At 40.7% G+C, this 20,277-nt stretch overlaps 1 protein-coding gene across 1 annotated transcript in view; it reads left to right on the forward strand.

The window, feature by feature from the left end:
- The window catches only part of supv3l1 (SUV3-like helicase), a 39,602-nt gene that overhangs the window by 9,937 nt on the left and 9,388 nt on the right, over positions 1 to 20,277 (forward strand). Inside the window, exons 5-11 of the mRNA XM_060841823.1 lie at positions 626 to 794; positions 2,786 to 2,897; positions 4,908 to 4,985; positions 5,699 to 5,790; positions 8,643 to 8,823; positions 17,375 to 17,468; positions 17,815 to 18,034. Coding sequence (XP_060697806.1) covers positions 626 to 794; positions 2,786 to 2,897; positions 4,908 to 4,985; positions 5,699 to 5,790; positions 8,643 to 8,823; positions 17,375 to 17,468; positions 17,815 to 18,034 — 946 coding nt within the window. The remainder of the gene's footprint in view (positions 1 to 625; positions 795 to 2,785; positions 2,898 to 4,907; positions 4,986 to 5,698; positions 5,791 to 8,642; positions 8,824 to 17,374; positions 17,469 to 17,814; positions 18,035 to 20,277) is intronic.

Consider the following 20,277-nt stretch of genomic DNA (forward strand, 5'->3'; position numbering starts at 1 on the left):
TATTGTCAATGTTGGAACAGATAGAGCAAATTAACATTTTTTAAACAATGTTATGGAGTGTTGTATTTAGAATGTTGACTTGTTTTTTTTAATGTCTTTATTCTTTCATGGGATATGGGTGTCACTAGTGACTTGCTAGGTCATTTCAGAGGTCTGTTAAGAGCCAACCACATTGCTGTGGGTCTGATACTATGTGTAGGCCAGAACAGATAAGGGAGGCAGATTTCATTCCCTAAAAGTTATCAGTGGATCAGATAGGTTTTACAGCAATCATCGTTTCATGATAGTTTCATCGTCACCATGACTGAAATTAGCTTTCAGCTTTTATTGATTGTATTGAAATTCTGCCAGCTGCTTTGGTGAGATTTGAACCCTTGTCCCTCAAGCATTAGCCACTGGGCCTCTGGATTACTCATGCAGTGAAATTATTTTACTACAATGATAACTGTGTTAATGATATTTATTAACATCTACTAGCACTGTTATTTATTGTGACATGTTTGTAGTGATAAGGTTTCAATGTGTGCTTGTTGGTATTTTGTTGAATGGTACTCTGATTCTTGGTCGTGGGAAATATGCACATTTCACCTCAATGTTACTAATACTCAAGTATGTTTACTCCAAGGTACCCTGAGGCTAGAGCAATTCAGAGAAAGATCATCTTTCATGCTGGGCCAACGAACAGCGGAAAAACGCATCATGCCATTCAAAGCTTCTTGGCAGCCAAGTCTGGAGTCTATTGTGGTCCTTTGAAACTGCTTGCACATGAGATCTATCAAAAGAGCAATGATGCTGTCAGTATGTTTGAAGAATTCTACATTGAAACTGTTTGCTGTACAGCTAAGATTCGATGATTCTAAATTGATTGGATTGAGAATTGATTAAACATTCTGTAGTCAATGTAGGTACCTTCAAATTTCAGTTAAGAAGGTTTTGAGGAGTCAGGAGGTGAGTTACTCACCACAGAATTCCAAGCTTTCTGGTCTGCTCTTGTTGCCACTGTATTTGTATGGTTGCTGTAGTTCACTTTCAAGATAGTAGGGGATTCAGTGATTATAATGCCATTCGATGTAATTTCCTAGAGATGAGGTGATTGACCTCTCATAGCCACAACCACCTTCCTTTGTGCCAGGGATGACCTACTTTTGCTCTAATTATTTTTTCTGCTCCAAGTTCAGTGCACAGAAGCTGATGTAGCAACAAGCTGATTGGCGTACACTGAGCTTCTGAGCAGATGCGTGGCTAAGCAGCTCCAACTAGTAAGATTTCCCAATTTCCCCGTGACCCATTACTAGGGCTCGTTGATGCCACAGTCTGTCATATGTTGCCTTGAGGATAAGGGCAATCATACTTGTCCCTTCTGTTCTCCTGTACAGATGACACTTAGTAGAACTGTCAGTGTCACCTCATGTGAGAGTAAGCTGGGGTGGTAATTGGTCAAGTTGGATTTGTTATGCTTTTTGTGCACAGAACATATCTGGGCAATCTTCCACATTATTGTTAGGTGCCGTGTTATAACCTACAAGTTTGGGTAGGGGTGTGGCCAGTTGTAGAGCACAGACCTCCTTATTGTTGCTTGAATATTGTCACGGCCCATACCTTTGGGAAAAATCTGTGCTGTCAGCTCTTTCTTGCTATCACATGGATGGAATCAAATTAGCTGAAGATTGACATCTGTGATGCTGGGAAACTTCAGAAAATGCCAGGATGGATCATCCACCCAGCACTTCAGGATTCCCAAATTATGTGAAATCTTACTATTTAACCATAAACCATATAAAAGTATTGCATACAAATATAACTCTGAATTTAAAATGTTTATTTGGACGTTCTTCATTCCTAACCTTGTTCAAGGCTGCTGTATTTTCTGAGTGCTTTCTCTAACTCTGTTCCCAATGTCTTGTTTAAGTAGTTTAAGTCCACCTCATCCAGGTGCCTCAATAATCTGAAAGGAGTTATTATTCAGTATGTGGAGGAGAGCACTTGCAGGAGTGGTGTAAAATGGTTACATTTTCCTTTTTTTCTTTACTAGAATTTTCAGTATCTGTTAGAATGAACATAATCCCATATGGGATTGACCATGTAGATGATCTGATGCTGTTTGCTGAGGTAACTGGTGTTGAACTACTACAACATCTGGTAGTTCACCGTCCACTGTGTCCTTTACACAGGAGGTGAGCAGCTTATATTCCTGCTGTGCATCCTTGTTGTGGACATTGCTTGAGGTCAGTATCAAGCTCAATTGTGAAATCTTGGTAGTGGACCAGCCTATCCCTCTCACTGTCACATATCCAGTCATCAGTAACTATTTGGATGTTGTACAGTCTTCAAAGTACAAGCCATTTTCTTTGCAGTGATAGGCAGAGAATCGAAAATTGGGAAAGACTGAAGAAATGAGATGTTTGAAAATGAGTAGGTCAAGTTCCAATATAGTATTGAAAACTTTGCCCTTTTTGTGTATGCCATTTTAGTACACTGGATATCATCAGGGATGTGCCAAAGTCCAAAGGTGTGCAGGTTAGTGGATTGGCCATGCTAAATTGCTGACCGTGTCCAGGGATATGCAGGCTAGGTGGATTAGTCATGGAAAATGCAGGTTTACAGGGTTAGGATAGTAGGGTGGGGCTGGGTAGGATGCTCTAGTGTGGACTTAATTAGCCAAATGGCCTGCTTCCACACTGTGGGGGTTTTATGATTCTGATCATGGAAGAGTAGAGGGCCCAGTTTTTAGATATGCAGCATAATTTTACAAGATATTTGATTATTTTGCTGTGGTTATTTGCAGGGTGTGCCATGTGATTTGGTGACTGGGGAAGAGCGAAGTTTTGTGGATCCAGATGGAAGGCAATCAGCTCATGTTGCTTGTACAATTGAAATGTGTAGTGTATCGACACCATGTATGTGCACACCTCTTCCTGCTCTCTCTATTATTTACATTTGTATAATGTCTTTTGTAACATTAATGTTCCAAATCTTATTATAGTCAATGAAGCACTTTTGAAATTTTGTACAGCAGCCTCTTTGCACACAGCAAGATTGTGGTAATACCAATGTGATCGTAACCAGAAAATCTGTTTTAGAACTGGATAAAGAGGGCCTGTACAGATATGATATAAGAGTATTTGCTTGTCTGCTTCAACATGATAATTCTTCAGCAATGAAGTAAAGACAAAATGCTGCTAATACTGGAAATCTGAAATAAAAGCAAAAAGTGCTGGAAATACTCAGCTGCTTTGGCAGCATCCAGTGAGAGAGAAACAAAATTAACTCTTCACTCTTTGAAAAGTTAGATGGCAAGTGAGAGCATGGGTGGGCTTAGACTAGATGGTCCACTTGATTCTGGAGTATTCCATGAGTCTCGTAGTCAGCTTTTTCTGGTAGGAAAATGAGGCAATGAGAAAGAATAGTTTGGACGTAGGATAAAAGCAAACTACTGCAAATGCTGGAGATCGGAAATAAAAGCAGTGCTGGAGAAACTGGTGAGAGAAAAAGTTAAAGTTTCAAGTTCAATATACCTCCTCTTCTGCTCAAACTTAAAACAAAGCTCTGTATCTTGTACTCATTACAGATGCTACCAGATGTGCTGGGTTTCTGTAACACTGCTTTTATGTAGAAATTTAAGACGGTCCATTAGGAGGTGGAATGGACCGTTTGGCCTTTCAAGCCTGTTCTATCATTCAAGAAGATCTTGGCTGGTTTGTGGTCTTAACTCCACTTTCCTGTCTGCATTCCATTAACCCTTGAACTCGTCAAACAAAAATGTATCTAACTCAATCTTAAATAAGTACCCAACCTCCACTTCCTTCTGTAGGAAAGAAAACCTGCACTTTGACAACTCTGTGAAAGAAAATAATTCTCTAATCACTGTCTTGAAAAAAAGGAAAACCTTATTTTTAAACTGTGTCTCCTAGTTCTAGTCTCCCCCACTAGAGGAAGCATTCTCATTCAGTTCTCTCGAGCTTTGATATTTTTCAATAAAATCAACTCCTATTTCTCTAAACTCTAATTCGTATAGACCTAACCTGTTCAAACTTCATAGGTTAACCTTATATCCAAGGAATGAGGAGATGAAGGGCTTATGCCCGGAAGGTTGATTCTCTTGCTCCTTGGATGCTGTCTGACCTGCTGTGTTTTTCCAGTGCTACACTTGTCAATCCAAGGAATAAGTCACATAGAATTTCTCTGAACTGCTTTAGAAGCAGTTATGTTATTTTTTTCAAATAAAGAGACCAAAATTACTCCAGTTTGTCCATTGCTTTGTACAGTTGTGGTAAAAGTTACCTGCTTTGCTATTCATTCCCCTTGGAATAAATGACCATTCCATTTGCATTCCTAATCACTTGCTGTATTTGCATGCCAATATTGTGATTCATGAATTCCTAAATCCCTCTTTACTGTTGAATCCTGTATTCTCTCTTTATTTAAATAGAATATTCTTAAATTTTCTGTTCTTCCAACCAAAACTGATAAGTTTACCCTCATTTTATTTCATTTCCTAATTCTTTGCCCACTCACTTAATCTGTCCACATCCTTTTGCAGACTGTCTATCTCCTCTTTACATCTTATTTTCCAATTTATGGTGGTAGCCTCGCCCCTCCCTTCCCATTGTAGGAATGCAGACATTTTTAGAATTCTCTTCCCCAGGAACCTAAAGTTTGGGTCATTGACTCTATTCAAGGCTGAGTTAGAGTTTTGATAAATAAGACAGTTAAAGGTTATAGGGTACACGGAGATGAGACCACGGCCAGATCAGCCTTGCTCTTGATGAATGGTGGAGCAGGCTAAATAGCCTATTTCATCTCCTAAATCTGACATTCTTGTTGGGGTGGGAGCTGTTAGTCACCAATTCATGCAGAATGGGCAATAGGAGTGGATGGGAATTCACATTGTGCTCAATATTTTGCAGATGAAATTGCTGTAATTGATGAAATCCAGATGATCAAAGATCCTTCCAGAGGCTGGGCCTGGACTAGGGCACTATTAGGTAAGAATAATTCAGGTTACACTTCATCTGGACTTACTATAGAAGCCTGTCAAATAACCTCAGCCTGAACTCTGTGTAATGGATTGAATTGGAATCTGCTGTTTGAAACCAGGGCAAGTATTTTCTGCTGGCCATACTTTTGTTATGCCAGTGCAGTTAGGAGATATGTGTCAGATCTTGTGGAATCCCTATTAAAGGAATTGGAGGAAATTGAATTTTCTGTTGGACATTTCCTCTACATAGTCGTAATTCCTAGGATGGCAATTGGGGAAGGGTAATGGGATGTGGGACAACTATTGCTTTCTAACTCCCTCAAGGAGAAACAGTGACCTAGTGATATTAGCAATAGACTATTAATCCAGAGACACAGGTAATGTCCAAGCATCTGACCTCACTCCCTCGCTTTAGTAATTGTGCCACTTTTATGACCACCACTTTTCATATTGGTGTGATTCATTCATGTGGTATCAGTAGACACTGTCTAATGATCTGAATCCTAGATGCAGAGACTGTACAGAGGGAGTTTTACTCTGCGTCTGAACCATACTGTACATAGGCTGACTCTGTTTGATGCAAACTCTTTAGGGGGAGCTTTTATCTGTATCGATCAGCCTGCTGAAGGGGACAGTAATAGGGGCATTACTGTGTATATACTGTACCTTCTCTGAAGAATGTTTTGTGCATTATTTCAATGTACTTTGCTTTCACTGCAGGACTTTGTGCAGAAGAAATCCATATCTGTGGTGAAGCTGCAGCTATTAACTTGGTGATGGAGTTGATGTTTGACACAGGAGAAGAGGTTGAGGTGTGTGTCCTATCTCTGGGGCTGTAGGGAGAAATATGGTTTTGGCTTTAAAACATCAGGCAGTCTAGATGTTGAAAGCATTAAAACTGAATACTGAATCATTGTTAAACATGAAGCACTACTTCCAAGCATAGATACTGATAGCAACTTGCTCAATGAAGAGGATGTGCTCGGACCAGCACCAGAATACATAAAACTGAGATATCAGCCCGATGAAGATATAACACTTTAATGTTAAATGGCAAAAGCAGCATCTGCTAGATAGCTAACCATTGCATTTCCAACAAGTAAAATCTAAGTCTGCAGCTCTGCCACGTCCAGTCGTAAATGGTGCTGGACAATTAAACAACTCCGTGCAAAAATTGGCTTCACAAATATTCCCATTCCCAATTATGGAAAGCATCAATGCAAAAGATAAAGGTTTTGAAGTATTTGGAGTCATCTTAAGTCAGTAATACGTGGTAAAAAAACCAATCTCATTTCCTTGTTAGGTCCCCAACATCACAGATGCCTATCTTCAATTAATTCAGTCAGTACTCCACATAGAGTCATAGAGATGTACAACACGGAAACAGACCCTTTAGTCCAACTTGTCCATGCCAATTAGATACCCAAAATTAATCTCGTTCCATTTGCCAGCACTCTGTCCATATCCCTCTAAACTCTTCCTATTCATATACCCATCCAGATGACTGTTTAAATGTTGTAATTGTACCAGCCTCCACCACTTCCTCTGGCAACTCATCTGATATGTGTACCATCCTCTGCATAAAAACATTGGCCCTTGTGACCCTCTTAAATCTTTCCCCTCTTACCCTAAACCTACGCCCTCTAGTTCTGGACTCCCCCAAACCAGGGAAAAGACTTTGTCTATGCATGCCCCTCATGATTTTATAAGCCTGTCAGCCCTCAGCCTTCTGGGAAAACAGCCCAGCCTATTCAGTCTGTCTGTATAGCTCAAATCCTTCAACCCTGGCAACATCGTTGTAAATCTTTCCTGAACCATAACGTAAAGAAATGTCTGAATGGAAACTGTAAAGTCCCTGGCTCTTGACAATATTACAATAATAGTACTGAAGAGTTGTGCTGCTAAACAAGCCATGCCTTTAGATAGCTGTTCCAGGACAAATACAACATCAGTATCTACCTGACAGCCTGTGCAATTTTCCATATTATGTCCTGAACACAAAAAAGACGATAACTAGGACCTGAACAATTCCTGATTACACTCAGTCGTTGGCATCATGATAAAAGATGTCATTGACAGTGTTGTCAAGTACTACTTAATGGTAACCTGCTCACTGATGCTTGGTTTAGTTTCTGGCAGGGCAGTTTGCCTCCAGACTTTACTACAGCCTATATGAGCAAAGCAAAGATGAGGAGAAAGTGATGGCCTTGACATCAAAATAACCTTTGACTGGTACTGAATCAAGCTGCTCAAAGAAATTGAAGTCCTTGGAAATCAGGAGACAGCTCTTCACCAGTACAAAGGAAGGTGGTTATGTTTGTTTGAGGCTAATTAGCTCTGTGACAAGACATCAGCAAAGAGGTTCTTCAGGATAGTGTCCGAGATCAACCATCTTCAGTTCCTTTGTTAATGACTTTCAGTCATTGTCAGGTTGAGATACTTGCTGTGATAGCTCATTGTTCAACTCTTATTTGGCACACCTTGAAGCAGTCTATGCTTGCTTGCATGACTAGTAACATTAAGATTTGTGCTAACAAGTGGCAAAACATATTTAATGCCAAGCAGTGACCATCTTCAACAAGAGGGAATCTAGCCCTCATTCTTTGACATTCACAGGCACGACCATCACTGAATCACACCAATATCAACATTTTGATGGTTACCATTGGCCAGAAACTGAATTGATACATCTGGTTCAAATATTATTGAATTGGTCACTTGTTAAGAATTCTGTCGCAAGTAAGCCACCTCCTGTCACTGCAAAGCCACTGTCTATAGGATGCAAGTCAGCAGTCTGAATAATTTCCTCTTAACACATTTACAACATTTGAGTATTTTAACACTTTCCAGGGCTAGGTAGCATATTTGATCAGAATCACCGGACTGCTGTACAGCAACAGTTCTATTCAGATCATAATTGTGAAAAGGTGCTGTAATGTCCTCTGTGTTCAAATTGCTTCACAGTTTCAACCCCACTCTACTGTTGCAGTCTGGCCTTTGGGAAGTGCTCTGCAATGTTCTATATGTTTTTAAACTGATCCCATAACCAAACAGAAAAGTGTTGTTGAGTCTATGATTATTGACTGAAAACATTTTATTCCTGCAATGTATTATAAATTCATACCAGCATAGTACATGGTAGGATACATGACATGGGTAGCATGGTGGCTTAGTGGTTAGCACTGTTGCCTCACAGCGCCAGGGAATCTGGATTCAATTCCAGCCTCAGGCGTCTATCTGTGTGGAATTTGCACATTCTCCATGTGTCTGCATGGGTGTCCTACAGTCTAAAGCTGTGCAGATTAGATGAATTGTCTTGCTACATTGCCAATAGTGTTCAGGGATGTGGAGGCGAAATGCATTAGTATGGAGAAATACAGAGTAATAGGGTAGGAGAATTGGTCTGGGTGAGATGCATTTTGAAGGGTCAGTATGGATTTATTGGACCTAATGACCTATTTCCACACTTTAGGGATTCTATGGTAATTCCCTCGTCTATATAACATTTACTGTAGTAGTTTTGCTCAAAGTACACTTTTCCTGTTGTGAAATGGGTGTGGGGGTGGTGGGGTTGTTGGTTTATATTGTCTGCACCTTTTGCTTATGCAGTGTTTCTCCAAAAGACAGAATTTTCCTAGCTAACTAACTGTTTTCTGTTGAATAGGTTGTAAGTTATGAGCGACTAACCCCCATGACTGTTCTGAATACTGCACTGGAGTCACTGGATAACTTGCGCCCTGGTGATTGTATTGTATGCTTCAGTAAAAATGACATCTACTCACTGAGTCGGCAAATTGAGACTCGTGGACTGGAATGTGCAGTGATTTATGGCAGTCTTCCACCTGGTAAATAACTTTTCAACTTTTTGTAATGTTACCAAGTATTAATATCATCTTATGTGTTTGAATACTAAATAACAGTCACTGTTATTTAGCAAATGGCATCATTTCTCCATGTTCAGTGACATGGTTCAGGAACATGACTTAGGTTTTTGCGAGCTCACGCTTTGCTCGGTTTATCACCAAGCCCGCATCCCGAAGTTGATTGACCAATTCTGATAGATGCTACACGTGTGACTAAAAATCAACAGATTGTTCATATACACCACAATTGGGTTGTCCTGAAATGACTTTATTGATTAGTGTTTATATATGGCTGGCACATGTTTCATATCAAATAACATGACTTTAAAACTGGTGCAGTCCATTCGGCGTGAGCAAGCCCAACTTTGAAATGTAAGTTGTTTTTCTCATCTTCTCAATGCAGTCTTCCAAATATGGGATAGGATGTCAATCAGATGTTGTAACTGCATTGACTTCGTGATAATACAGAGCTGAAAAATGTGTTGCTGGAAAAGTGCAGCAGGTCAGGCAGCATCAAAGGAGCAGGAGAATCGATGTTTCGGGCATAAGCCCTTCTTCAGGAATGAGGAGGGTGTGCCAAGCAGGCTAAGATAAAAGGTAGGGAGGAAGGACTTGGGGGAGGGGCGTTGGGAATGCGATAGGTGGAAGGAGGTTAAGGAGGTCACCTGCTTAGCCTGCTTGGCGCACCCTCCTCATTCCTGAAGAAGGGCTTATGCCCGAAGCGTCGATTCTTCTGCTCCTTTGATGCTGCCTGACCTGCTGCGCTTTTCCAGCAACACATTTTTCAGCTGTAATCTCCAGCATCTGCAGTCCTCACTTTCTACTCGTGATAATTCACACAATTATTGGGTACAGTTTGATTTTGGTACCATTACTATGGTTGAGGTCCATTCACTGCAACTCACTTTGATTATATTTTCTTTGAGAATGCATTCAATCTCTTCTAGAACCTTTCCAGTGTTACACGATTAAGTCACTAAGGATGTTGCTTAATTGGAACAGCATTTCTTATATCTACATCATGCATAGTCAGATTAATACTTCCCAGCTTATTCACCATTTAATTGTAGTAACTCCTCCAGATCATTTTGGTTTTCCTCTGGAAGGTAACTCAATAATTTAACCCAATTTTTGAGAACTTTCTCATAGTCCAATTTACATTGAGGAATGTCCAATTTAGAATCATCTGAACTCGGTTCTTCATTGTTGTAACCAAAAACATATTCCCCTTTTGCTTTGCTTCCCTATCAAAATATCTTTTCAACATATTCACATGACACACTCTGAGATTTAATTTTATTTGGTGTTCTTATCAAGTTGTTCAACTCGCTCAATTTCCTTTTGATTTGATAAGGCCCACGAAATCTTGCCTTCTAAGGTTCACTTACCACTGGTAGTAACACTAACACTATCACCACTAGCAAAATTGCAAATTTTTGCTTTCTTATCTGCTTCCTATTTCATCATATGCTGTGCTGCTTTTAAATGCTGTCTAACCAACTCACCCTCTCTACTTAAACTTTCCACTTAATTGTTCCCTAAAATTTGACATACAGTCCAAATGTGTGCTCTATGAATTCTAAATCACTAATTTCTTCTTAATTAATCTCAATAATCCTCTTATCTCATGCTCAAAAACTAATTCAAATGGCCTGAATTTAGTTGACTCATCAAGTGCATCCCTAACTGCAAAAAAATACAAATGCAATTCCTTTCTCCCAATCATCTGGATAGTGTTGACTATCAGCCCTCGACATGGTCTTCAAAGTTTGATGTCACTGTTTAATGCTTCCGGCCCAGTGAATTTGAATTGTTTATTTTCTAAGCTATCCCTAACTGTCTTGAATAATTTTAGATTAGATTAGACTTACAGTGTGGAAACAGGCCCTTCGGCCCAACAAGTCCACACCGACCCGCCGAAGCGAAACCCACCCATACCCATACATTTACCCCTTACCTAACACTACGGGCAATTTAGCATGGCCAATTCACCTGACCCGCACATCTTTGGACTGTGGGAGGAAACCGGAGCACCCGGAGGAAACCCACGCAGACACGGGGAGAACGTGCAAACTCCACACAGTCAGTCACCTGAGTCGGGAATTGAACCCGGGTCTCAGGTGCTGTGAGGCAGCAGTGCTAACCACTGTGCCACCGTGCCGCCCTGATTGTAAAATTTGACCGTTGGTCCAATTGTACTCCTGAGGTAGTCCGTATCTAGTAAAAGAAATTGAGTAACTCTTCTACAGTCCTTTTAGTCATGATACTGTGTAATGGAATGGTCTCTGGAAATCCAGTAGACACACCCATTATGGTCATTAAATACTGATTCCCACATTTTATTTTAGAGAGGGATCCTATGTAATCAAATATGACTCTTGTGCGAGGTTCAAAAAATGCAGGAATGGGTATTAAGTGTGCTGGTTTTATCACTGTCTGAGGTTTTCCAATTTCCTGACATTTATGACATGTCTGGCAAAATTCAGTTGTATCCTAATGCAGTCCAGGACAATAAAAATGTTTTTGTACTTTGGCTTGAGTTTTCCTTACTCCTAGATGACCATGTACTAGTAATTCATGTGCTACCTGCAACACCTCCTTTCTATAACTTACCAGTCATACAACTTGATGACCTTCTACCCATTTCTCATCTGTCTGAATATGTGATGGTCTCCACTTCCTCCTTAGAATAACTTGGATTTATAACATCTGTCAAGCCTGCAATTTTGAAACTTTATAAAGTAGGAAATACTGCATTGAATTCAGTTCAGCAAACTGCCACAATAAAATAAATGTTATCAAAAGTCATGGGAATGTACAGAATGGAAAAAGACCCTTTGGTCAATTGTGTCCATGCTGATTGAAACCAATCGCCTCACTATTCTAATCCCATTTTCTTGTTTGCCTTGGCATCATAATTACACATCTAAATATTACTCAAATGTTATGAAGGTTTCTGTCTCTAATACCCTTAAAGGCAGTGAGTTCCAGATTCCCACAATCCTCTAGATGGAAAAAGTTGTTCCTTCACACCACCTCTCCACCTCTTGCCTCTTTCTTTAAAGCTATGCCCCCCACCCCCGTCAAGGGGATAAAGTTTTTTTTTCCTGTTTAACCATTATTTTATACATCTCCATCATGTCCCCTCTCAATCCACTAAAGAAAACTGCCCAAGTCTGGGCACATAAGTATTGAATGAAGTTAAAGTAGTGACCTTCGTAATGTGAATGTTTTGGTAGGGAGAACACGGTGGTCATTTATTACTTGGAAGGCAAAACTCTCAGATACGGCAGAGGAAGAAAAGGATCTCCTGAGTATAAATGTTGTTTTCTGTTTTATGGCCTTGCTAACCTGTGGCACAACTAAACCAAAAATTAGGATTTACTCCTAGAGAGATAGAATTAAAAAACCAAGCATGAAACATGTATTGAACATTAGTTCGACTGCACTTGAAATAATGCTAACAGTTCTGGTCACTATTATTCAAAGGAAAATGAGTTCCTGAAGAAGGCACAAGGAAGATTTGCAAAGCTGATGCCAGCAGTGCTTAGGTATATGTATTGACATCGAGATTGATTCCCTCATCCCTTAGTCTGTGCGAGATGAGAGTCAAAAATGATTGAGGGAGACCTACTAGAGTTCTTAAGAAAGTATTTGACACAATAGATACAGAGACAATGTTTCTTCTTGTACAAAAGAATGCATACAAATATGAGGGGTTTTAAAAAAAGTTGAGAGCATTGTAGATTTAGGTGAGAAATGGAATGAGGCTCATGTGATGCACGTGGATGTCTGGCCCCAGTGCAGTTAAGGAAATGGAACTGAGGTGGAATCAACCTCCACCTAGGAACTGCCCAATCAAGTGGGTTAGGTAGTGTAAATGAAATGTAACATAGGAATATATTAAAAAGACTCTTACAATAAAGTTGTAAAGTAATCCCCATAATACTGATGAAGACTCACAACACAGTTTTATTCGGCAAAATTACAGTTTTTCAGGAATGCTGATTTACCATGAACTCAAATAGATTCTTTATCATATGCAGTTCTGGGAGAATTGCTTGTGCTCTCAGTTTCATCTTGCATCATGTTTTCATTGATAAAGTAAAATATTGGCCTTGGTAATATTTACGTTTATTTAACTGTGTAATAATATTCTTATTATTTTCTTTAAAGTCGAAAATCCACAGGAACATGGTAGGAAACAAAGTTCAAGGTAGCAGGTAGGTAGGAGGCAAATAGTATTGCTAATGAGAGGGGTTCAGGGTGTTGTGGCTCAGTAATGCTGAGAGGGTCATTTTTGGATTTTGAGGATGGAGGAGGCATGTGAGGATTATCTGGGGTTGGAGCGTTAAAATGGGAAACTTTCCGATGCGACCGGAGGGAAGAGATTGGGAAAGAGGGAGGAGTTGGTGGCTGTGTGAGAACATGCAGCACTCTTTACTTGGAATGTTCTTTGTACTTGCATTTAGTTTCTTTTCCAAGCATTTATCTGAGTGTCACTAGTCATTTATCAGACTGAGAACAGAAAATTACAGCAAATAGGATGGGAGGATATATATTGGCATGGATCAATAGTTAGTTAACAGATAGCAGAGTCGAAATAAATAGTAAATAAAATATTATGAATGCTGGAAATCTGAAACAAAAACAGAGAAAGCAGAGTTTTTATGTTTCAAGTCCAATAACTGTTGTTCAGAATTGACAGTGGGCTAGAAATATTAGCTGTGCTTTCTCTCCACAGATGCTGCCAGATTGGCTGAGTTTTTTTTTCTCTCCAGCCATTTCTATTTTTGTGGGAATAGATGAGTTGTTTTCCAGAATTGCAGGCAGTGACTGGCGGGGTACCTCAAGTATTAGTGATTGGACCTTGGCTATTCACAATAGATATTAATGATCTGGGTGAGTGAACCAAATGCAACGTTTTCAAGTCTGCTGACAACATCAAACTGGCCAGAGTTGTGAGGATGATGCACTAAGGCTTCATGGAGATCTAGACCAGTTGAGTGAATGGATAAACACGTGGCAGATGCAGTATAACATGGATAAATGTGAAATTATGCACTTTGCTGTGAAACCAGAAAGATTATTATTTTAAATGGCAAAACAGTGGAACCTCGATTATTCGATTGTTATGGCGGGCAGCATTTCATTCAGATAATCGATTATTTGGTTAATCGATTAAATGCCTTTCCTCTAGAACTCTGAATTTTTAAAGTCTGATTACCGTTCAGGAGGTAAGGCAGCAAGACAGCGTGCGAGGCCGCGCCCAACACAGCCTGCTGCCCCCGTGCAACCCTCCCGCACCCAACCCAGTCTGACACCGCCCCCCCCCCAAACCCATCCACTCTCGCCCCCTCTCCGGGGCAGCCGGACTGGACATCAACAACAAGATTGCTGCTGCTGCTGCCTTTGTGGGGTAAGTCTCCAAACAGCACACCTACATGCAGCCACAGCCCCACACACAACATTTTACTGCAACTTTTTGACAGGTTCCACCTTTGCTCTGTACAGGACAATGTTGGAGAGATTATTTGGTGAAGGGGGGTTTAGGATAGAACTCCAGGGAAAGTGTGTGGGGAGAGAGAGTGCAGAAGGTCAGTCATTTGGAGACGGTACCTGTTTAATCACTAAACAAATGACACGATGACTGTTGGAAATACGTCTTTGATGTATAATCCGATTTTCAGTTAATTGGTATTTGGATAATAGAGGTTCTTCTCTATTGGAGCTGGCTGTCCCTTACATTAGCCAATGAAAGTAGGCAAACAGATGTTGTAAACAATTAGGAAGGCAAATGGAATATTAGCTGTCACCGGATTTGAGTTCCAAAGTATGAATGTCTACTGTAGTTAGACAGGACCTTTCAGAAAGTATATACTTGCCATTGAGGGAGTGTAGTAGAGATTCACTCAGCTGATACTGGGGATAGTGGGACCGTTGTATGAGGAGAAAATGGTTCAACTGGGCCTGTATTTACCAGAGTTTAGAAGAAGGAAAGGGGATCTGATTGAAGTGGAGTAAAATTCTAACAGGGTTCCACAATGTTAGATGTAGGGAGAATTTTTTTCTCATATTGTGGAGCCTGGAATCGGGGACATGATCTCACATTTAGGATTGAGATGACGAAAAATTTTTATACTTAATAATGGAATTCTCTATCACAGAAGGCCTTGGAGGCCAAGCCATTGAATATATTTAAGAAAGAGATAGGTAAAATTTCAGATCTTAAAGGCATAAGGAGAAAGCAGGACTGTGGCATTGAGGTAGAGGATCAGTCATGATCATACTGAATGGAGGAGCAAGCATGAAAGGCTGAATAGCCTACTCTTGTTCCTAGTTTCTGGGTCTGTTTGTTATGAAAATTTAGAAATGATGTATATCAATAAGAGAGATGATTGCAAGAAGGAGGAAATCTTGTTGTGAGAACAATTGCTTCTATCTGCCCATTTGATATGCAGATGTCCATGGAAAAACCACTAGGAAACTAAAGGTTCTCAAATCTTGGCTAACTGAATAAAGGCACAAGACTAAACTTATTCCTTTTTGTTTGCAGACGTGTGTGCGAGGATAACGATGACTTCTATAAAGTGTTGAAGAACTGAGTTCTGACCTTGGCTGATTATCTTAAATTGGTTCTTTGCGTAGCATTGTTAACATTGTTAACATTGTCAGTGGCTAATCAGAGTCAACTTGCCACCAATCAGCAACTGTTTGTAATATAATTGGTCATGACGGTTCGATATTTGGCATCCTTGTGTTTTGTCCTAATGAGTGTAAAACAAAATGGTTTGGCAACATGTCTCTCTGCAGCAATTCTGTATTGTCAAGTACAATATATTCTGTGCAAGAGAATTTTAATATTGGTGAGAGTGACAGTTCTATCTCATCATCATGATGAGGGATTGTCAATGTGGGCAAATTGTAAGGTTGCTTCTTTGTCCTGCTGTTATTGTTCTGTTCGATCTCTGATCCTTGATTCTAGTTTGGAAAGAATCAGCAAATTTCAGTCTGCAAGTACTGGTCACTGAGAGAAAGCAAGTCTTTGTGTGGAATGCATGATCAGACTCTTCCTGTTGAGACCCCAGCTTTGCATACTGTTTGTTTCTACTCATTACCCAGCCTTTGCATACTGTTTGATTTTGATTGTGTTGTTGTCAAACCCCCTCTTTCTATCATTAATTCTAACTGGTTTGTGAAAAGCCAACCTCTTAACAGTGTAGCACCATGACTCCGAATGAGACCCACATATCAGGGCCACAGTTTTCCCTCACATGTTTGGCAATTGCCAAGTAGAAATCACTGTTGAATAGAATGATACAAGAGTCTCCCATTCTACTTAGAACATAGGGACTAGGAGCAGGAGTAGACCTTCGAGCCTGCTCTGATGTTCGATAAGATCATGGTTGATCTTTTCGCAGACTCAACTCCACTTACCCACCCTCTCACTGTATCCCTTAATTCCTTTATTGTTAAAAAAAATCTACCTTTGTTCTAACAACGTTCACTGAAGTAGCGTCAACTACTTCACTGGGCAGGGAATTCCATAGATTTACAGCCCTCTGGATAAAGAAGTTCTTTCTCAATTCAGTCCTAAATCTGCCCCCCCTAATTTTGAGGCTATGATCTCTTATCCTAGTTTTACCTACCAAGGAGGAAACATCCTCTCTACTTCCATCTTAACTTCATAATTGTATATATTTCTATAAGATACACCCTCCCTCCCATTCTTCTAAATTCCAATGAATATAATCCCAATCCACTCAGGCTCTCCTCATAAGCCAATCTCCTCAATTCTGGAATCTAGCTAGTGATCCTCCTCTGCACTTTCTTCTAGTGCCAGTACATCCTTTCTGAAGTAAGGAGACCAAAACTGCACACACTACACCAGGTGTGGCTTCACCAGCAGCCTGTACAGCTGCAACATAACCTCCCTGCTTTTAAACTCAATCCCTTTAGCAATGAAGGATAAAATTCCATTTGCCTTCCTAATTGTTTAACTTGCAGACCAACCCACTGTGATTTATGCACAAGGACACCCATGTCCCTCTGCATAACAGCATACTGCAACCTTTTACCGTTAAAGCAATAATCCTTTTTACTGTACAAGATATTGAGAAACAGAGTAGATAGCCAGAGATGACTTCCCCATGACGGAAATGTCTGTCACAAAGGGGCATAAGTTTAAGGTGATTGGAGGAAGGTTTAGGGGAGATGTCAGAGGTAGGCTCTTTACCCAGAGAGTGATGGGTGCGTGATATGCACTGCCAGCAGTGATACCAGAGTCAGATACATTAGGGACATTTGAGCGATTCTTTGATAGGCACATGGAAGTTTGTACAATGAAGGGTATGTAGGTTAGTTTGATCTTAGAATAAAATGAAAGGCCGGCACAACATCAAGGGCTGAAGGGCCTTTACTGTGCTGTACATAGCATGCATCGTCAGCTGCTGCAACTGGTGCTTGTGTTGTGACATTTAGTCCTCAGTGGTCTGGTTCAGTTTACTGACAGTGTCTGTATTCTTGATCTTAGGAACAAAATTGGCTCAAGCAAAAAAATTCAATGACCCTGACGATGCTTGTAAGATCCTGGTCGCAACTGATGCCATTGGAATGGGTTTGAATCTGTGAGTAAACCATTCACCTTGTTGCTGTTTTCACTTCACTGCTGAGCGAATAGTGCTGAGATTATGTGCCTTGGTTGTTGCTTCCTCGCCTTCAGAGAATCAAAGTCCATCCACCATATCATTCAATATGAGTGAGTCTCTATAGACTGAGAGACATTGGCAACTGTTCAATAAGGGCCAGGGACTTTATCCATTTAGTTATATTCATTGCTTTCTCTACAAGAGGGTGCTTGATACTATGAGACTACTTCCCTGTATGATCACAGGACAACGAGGAACAAACTAATTGAAGCCCAGTTCTACCATTTAATAATCTGCAAGAACAATTTTTCTCTGCTTTGTTCAGGAGCATAAAACGCATAATTTTCAATTCTCTCGTGAAACCAAGTATCAATGAGAAAGGAGAGAAAGAAATGGACCGGATAACTACGTCACAGGCCCTACAGATTGCTGGCAGAGCTGGCAGATTCAGCTCAGCCTTTAAAGAAGGGGAAGTTACTACAATGAATCGGGATGACCTTCCTGTGCTGCAAGAAATCCTGAGCAGGACCGTCGAACCCATTGAGGTGAGCATACTGAAGAAGAAAGGTAAGGCTCCCCATCATCACCATCTTGTGGGTTAATATAGACAATAATTTGCTATGTGCTGGTCATATAAGTACAGTGGTTTACAACAGCAAGGCAAAGGTTAGGAATACGTAGTGAGTAACTCACTTCTTTGACTCCCAAAAGTTTGCACACAAGGTACAAGTCAAGGGTATAATGGAGTACTCCCCACAGTAGACAAGGACAGCAGAAACATGGAAACACCACTATGGTTCCTCTTTAAGCAACTCACTATCCTGACTTGGAAATATGTTGACAGTGTACTTCAGTATTTCTTAATCAGTATCTTGGAATTTCCACCCTAATGGTATTACTGGTTTACTTGCAACAAATAAACTGCAACAATTCAAGGAAGCAGCTCCTCACTACCATATATTCTGCAACTAAGGATGGGCAATAAATAATGGCCCAGCCAGTGAAGCCCACAATACCTAAATTAATTTTTTTTTAATAAAGCTCAATGATTGTTGTAAATAATGAAATTCAGAGCACTTTATTTGAGTGTTCAAAGTATCCACAATGATATAGATGAGCTAGTATCCCAAATGCAGAAAAGTAGTTTGTATTTAATTGTATTACGGTGACTTGGTTACAACATGGCAAAGGTGAAGAAAATAAAATATTCTAGAGTACGCTATATATATTAGAATCCCAGACAGATTGGCAAAGAGAGGGTGCTGCGTTAATAATAATCAAGGGCATTAGTGAGGAAGGAGATCATGAGCGAGAATTTGTATGAGTCAAGATGAAGATCACGAATCAGAGACACTGATGGGAGTGGTTTATAGGCTTCCTAGCAACAGCTATACTGTTGGACAGAGTATTAAGTAATAAATTATTTGAGCTTAAAGCAAAGGCAGTGAAATAATTTTTCTAAACTGGGACACTCAAATTGGTAAGAGAATTTTGATGTCGAAAAATCTGGTGCTGGAAAAGCACAGCAGGTCAGGAGCAGGAGGGTCGATGTTTTGGGTATAAACCCTTCATCAGGAATGTGGAGGGGGAAGGGAGCTGAGAGATGAATAGTGGTGTGGTGCTGGGGGCAAGGTACCTGGGAAGGCAATAGGTGGATTCAGTTGGGGGTAATTGTTATTGGTCAGTGGGCAGAGTGGAGTGGATAGGTGGGAAGGTAAATGCACAGATTAAGAGGGTGGTGCCGAGTTGGAGGGTTGGATCTGAGATGAGGTGGGAGGAGGGGAGATTTGAAAACTAGTGAAATCGATGTTGTAACCATGTGGTTAAAGGGTCCTGTGGCAGAAGGTAAGGCATTGATTTGGCAGTGGAGGAGGCCCCGAACAAGCATGTCTTGCGGGGAGTTGGAGGGGAATTTGAAGTGGTCGGCCACAGGGCAATTGGATTGTTTGGTGTGTGTCCCAGAGATGTCCCCTGAAATAATCCGCGAGTTGGGAGCCTATCTCTCTGATGTAGAGGAGACCACACCGAGAGCAACGGACATAGTAGATGCGGAGGGTGGATGTGCAGAAAAATATCTGCCAGATATGGAAAGATCCTTTGGGGCCTTAGATGGAGGTGAGTGGGGGAGGTATGGGTGCAGGTTTTCACCTCATGTGGCGGTAAAAATAATGACTGCAGATGCTAGAAACCAGATTCTGGATTAGTGGTGCTGGAAAAGCACAGCAGTTCAGGCCTCCTGTGGCGGCAAGGGTAGGTGCCAGATGTAGAGGGTGGGTTGATGGGTGGCATGGACGTAACCATTCCCCTAATCATAGAGCCCCCAACAACTATCTTTTCGCTTTCCCTCTTGAATGGCCTCCTGTACCATGGTTCAGTTTTCAGTTGGCTCATCCTCCCTGCAACCCTGTTCCTTGGCCACTAGGAGCAAGTACCTCATACCTGTTGGACAAGGAGCTGAGGCTCCTCTGTCACATCTTGCTGTCCATAGCCACTGAACAAATTTTAAGTACTTAACCTACCAGCTGTGACTGCCTCCTGAAACAGTGTCCAGGTACTTCTCTCCCTCCCAGGTATGCCATAGTGTTTGAAGCTCAGATTCCAGCTCAGCAACTCTGAGCTGAAGTTCCTTGACCAACCAACACTTGCTGCAGATGTGGTCACTGCAGTTCACAATGGAATCAGCCAGCTCCCACATTATACAGCTAGAACTCATCACTGTCCAGTCACTTCTACTTAGTTAATAACTTATTTTTTAAATGAGTTAATTAAATTTATTGATATTTTGCTG

The sequence above is a fragment of the Hemiscyllium ocellatum genome, chromosome 22 (genome assembly GCF_020745735.1).
Source record: "Hemiscyllium ocellatum isolate sHemOce1 chromosome 22, sHemOce1.pat.X.cur, whole genome shotgun sequence".
In the NCBI taxonomy this organism is placed as follows: domain Eukaryota; kingdom Metazoa; phylum Chordata; class Chondrichthyes; order Orectolobiformes; family Hemiscylliidae; genus Hemiscyllium; species Hemiscyllium ocellatum.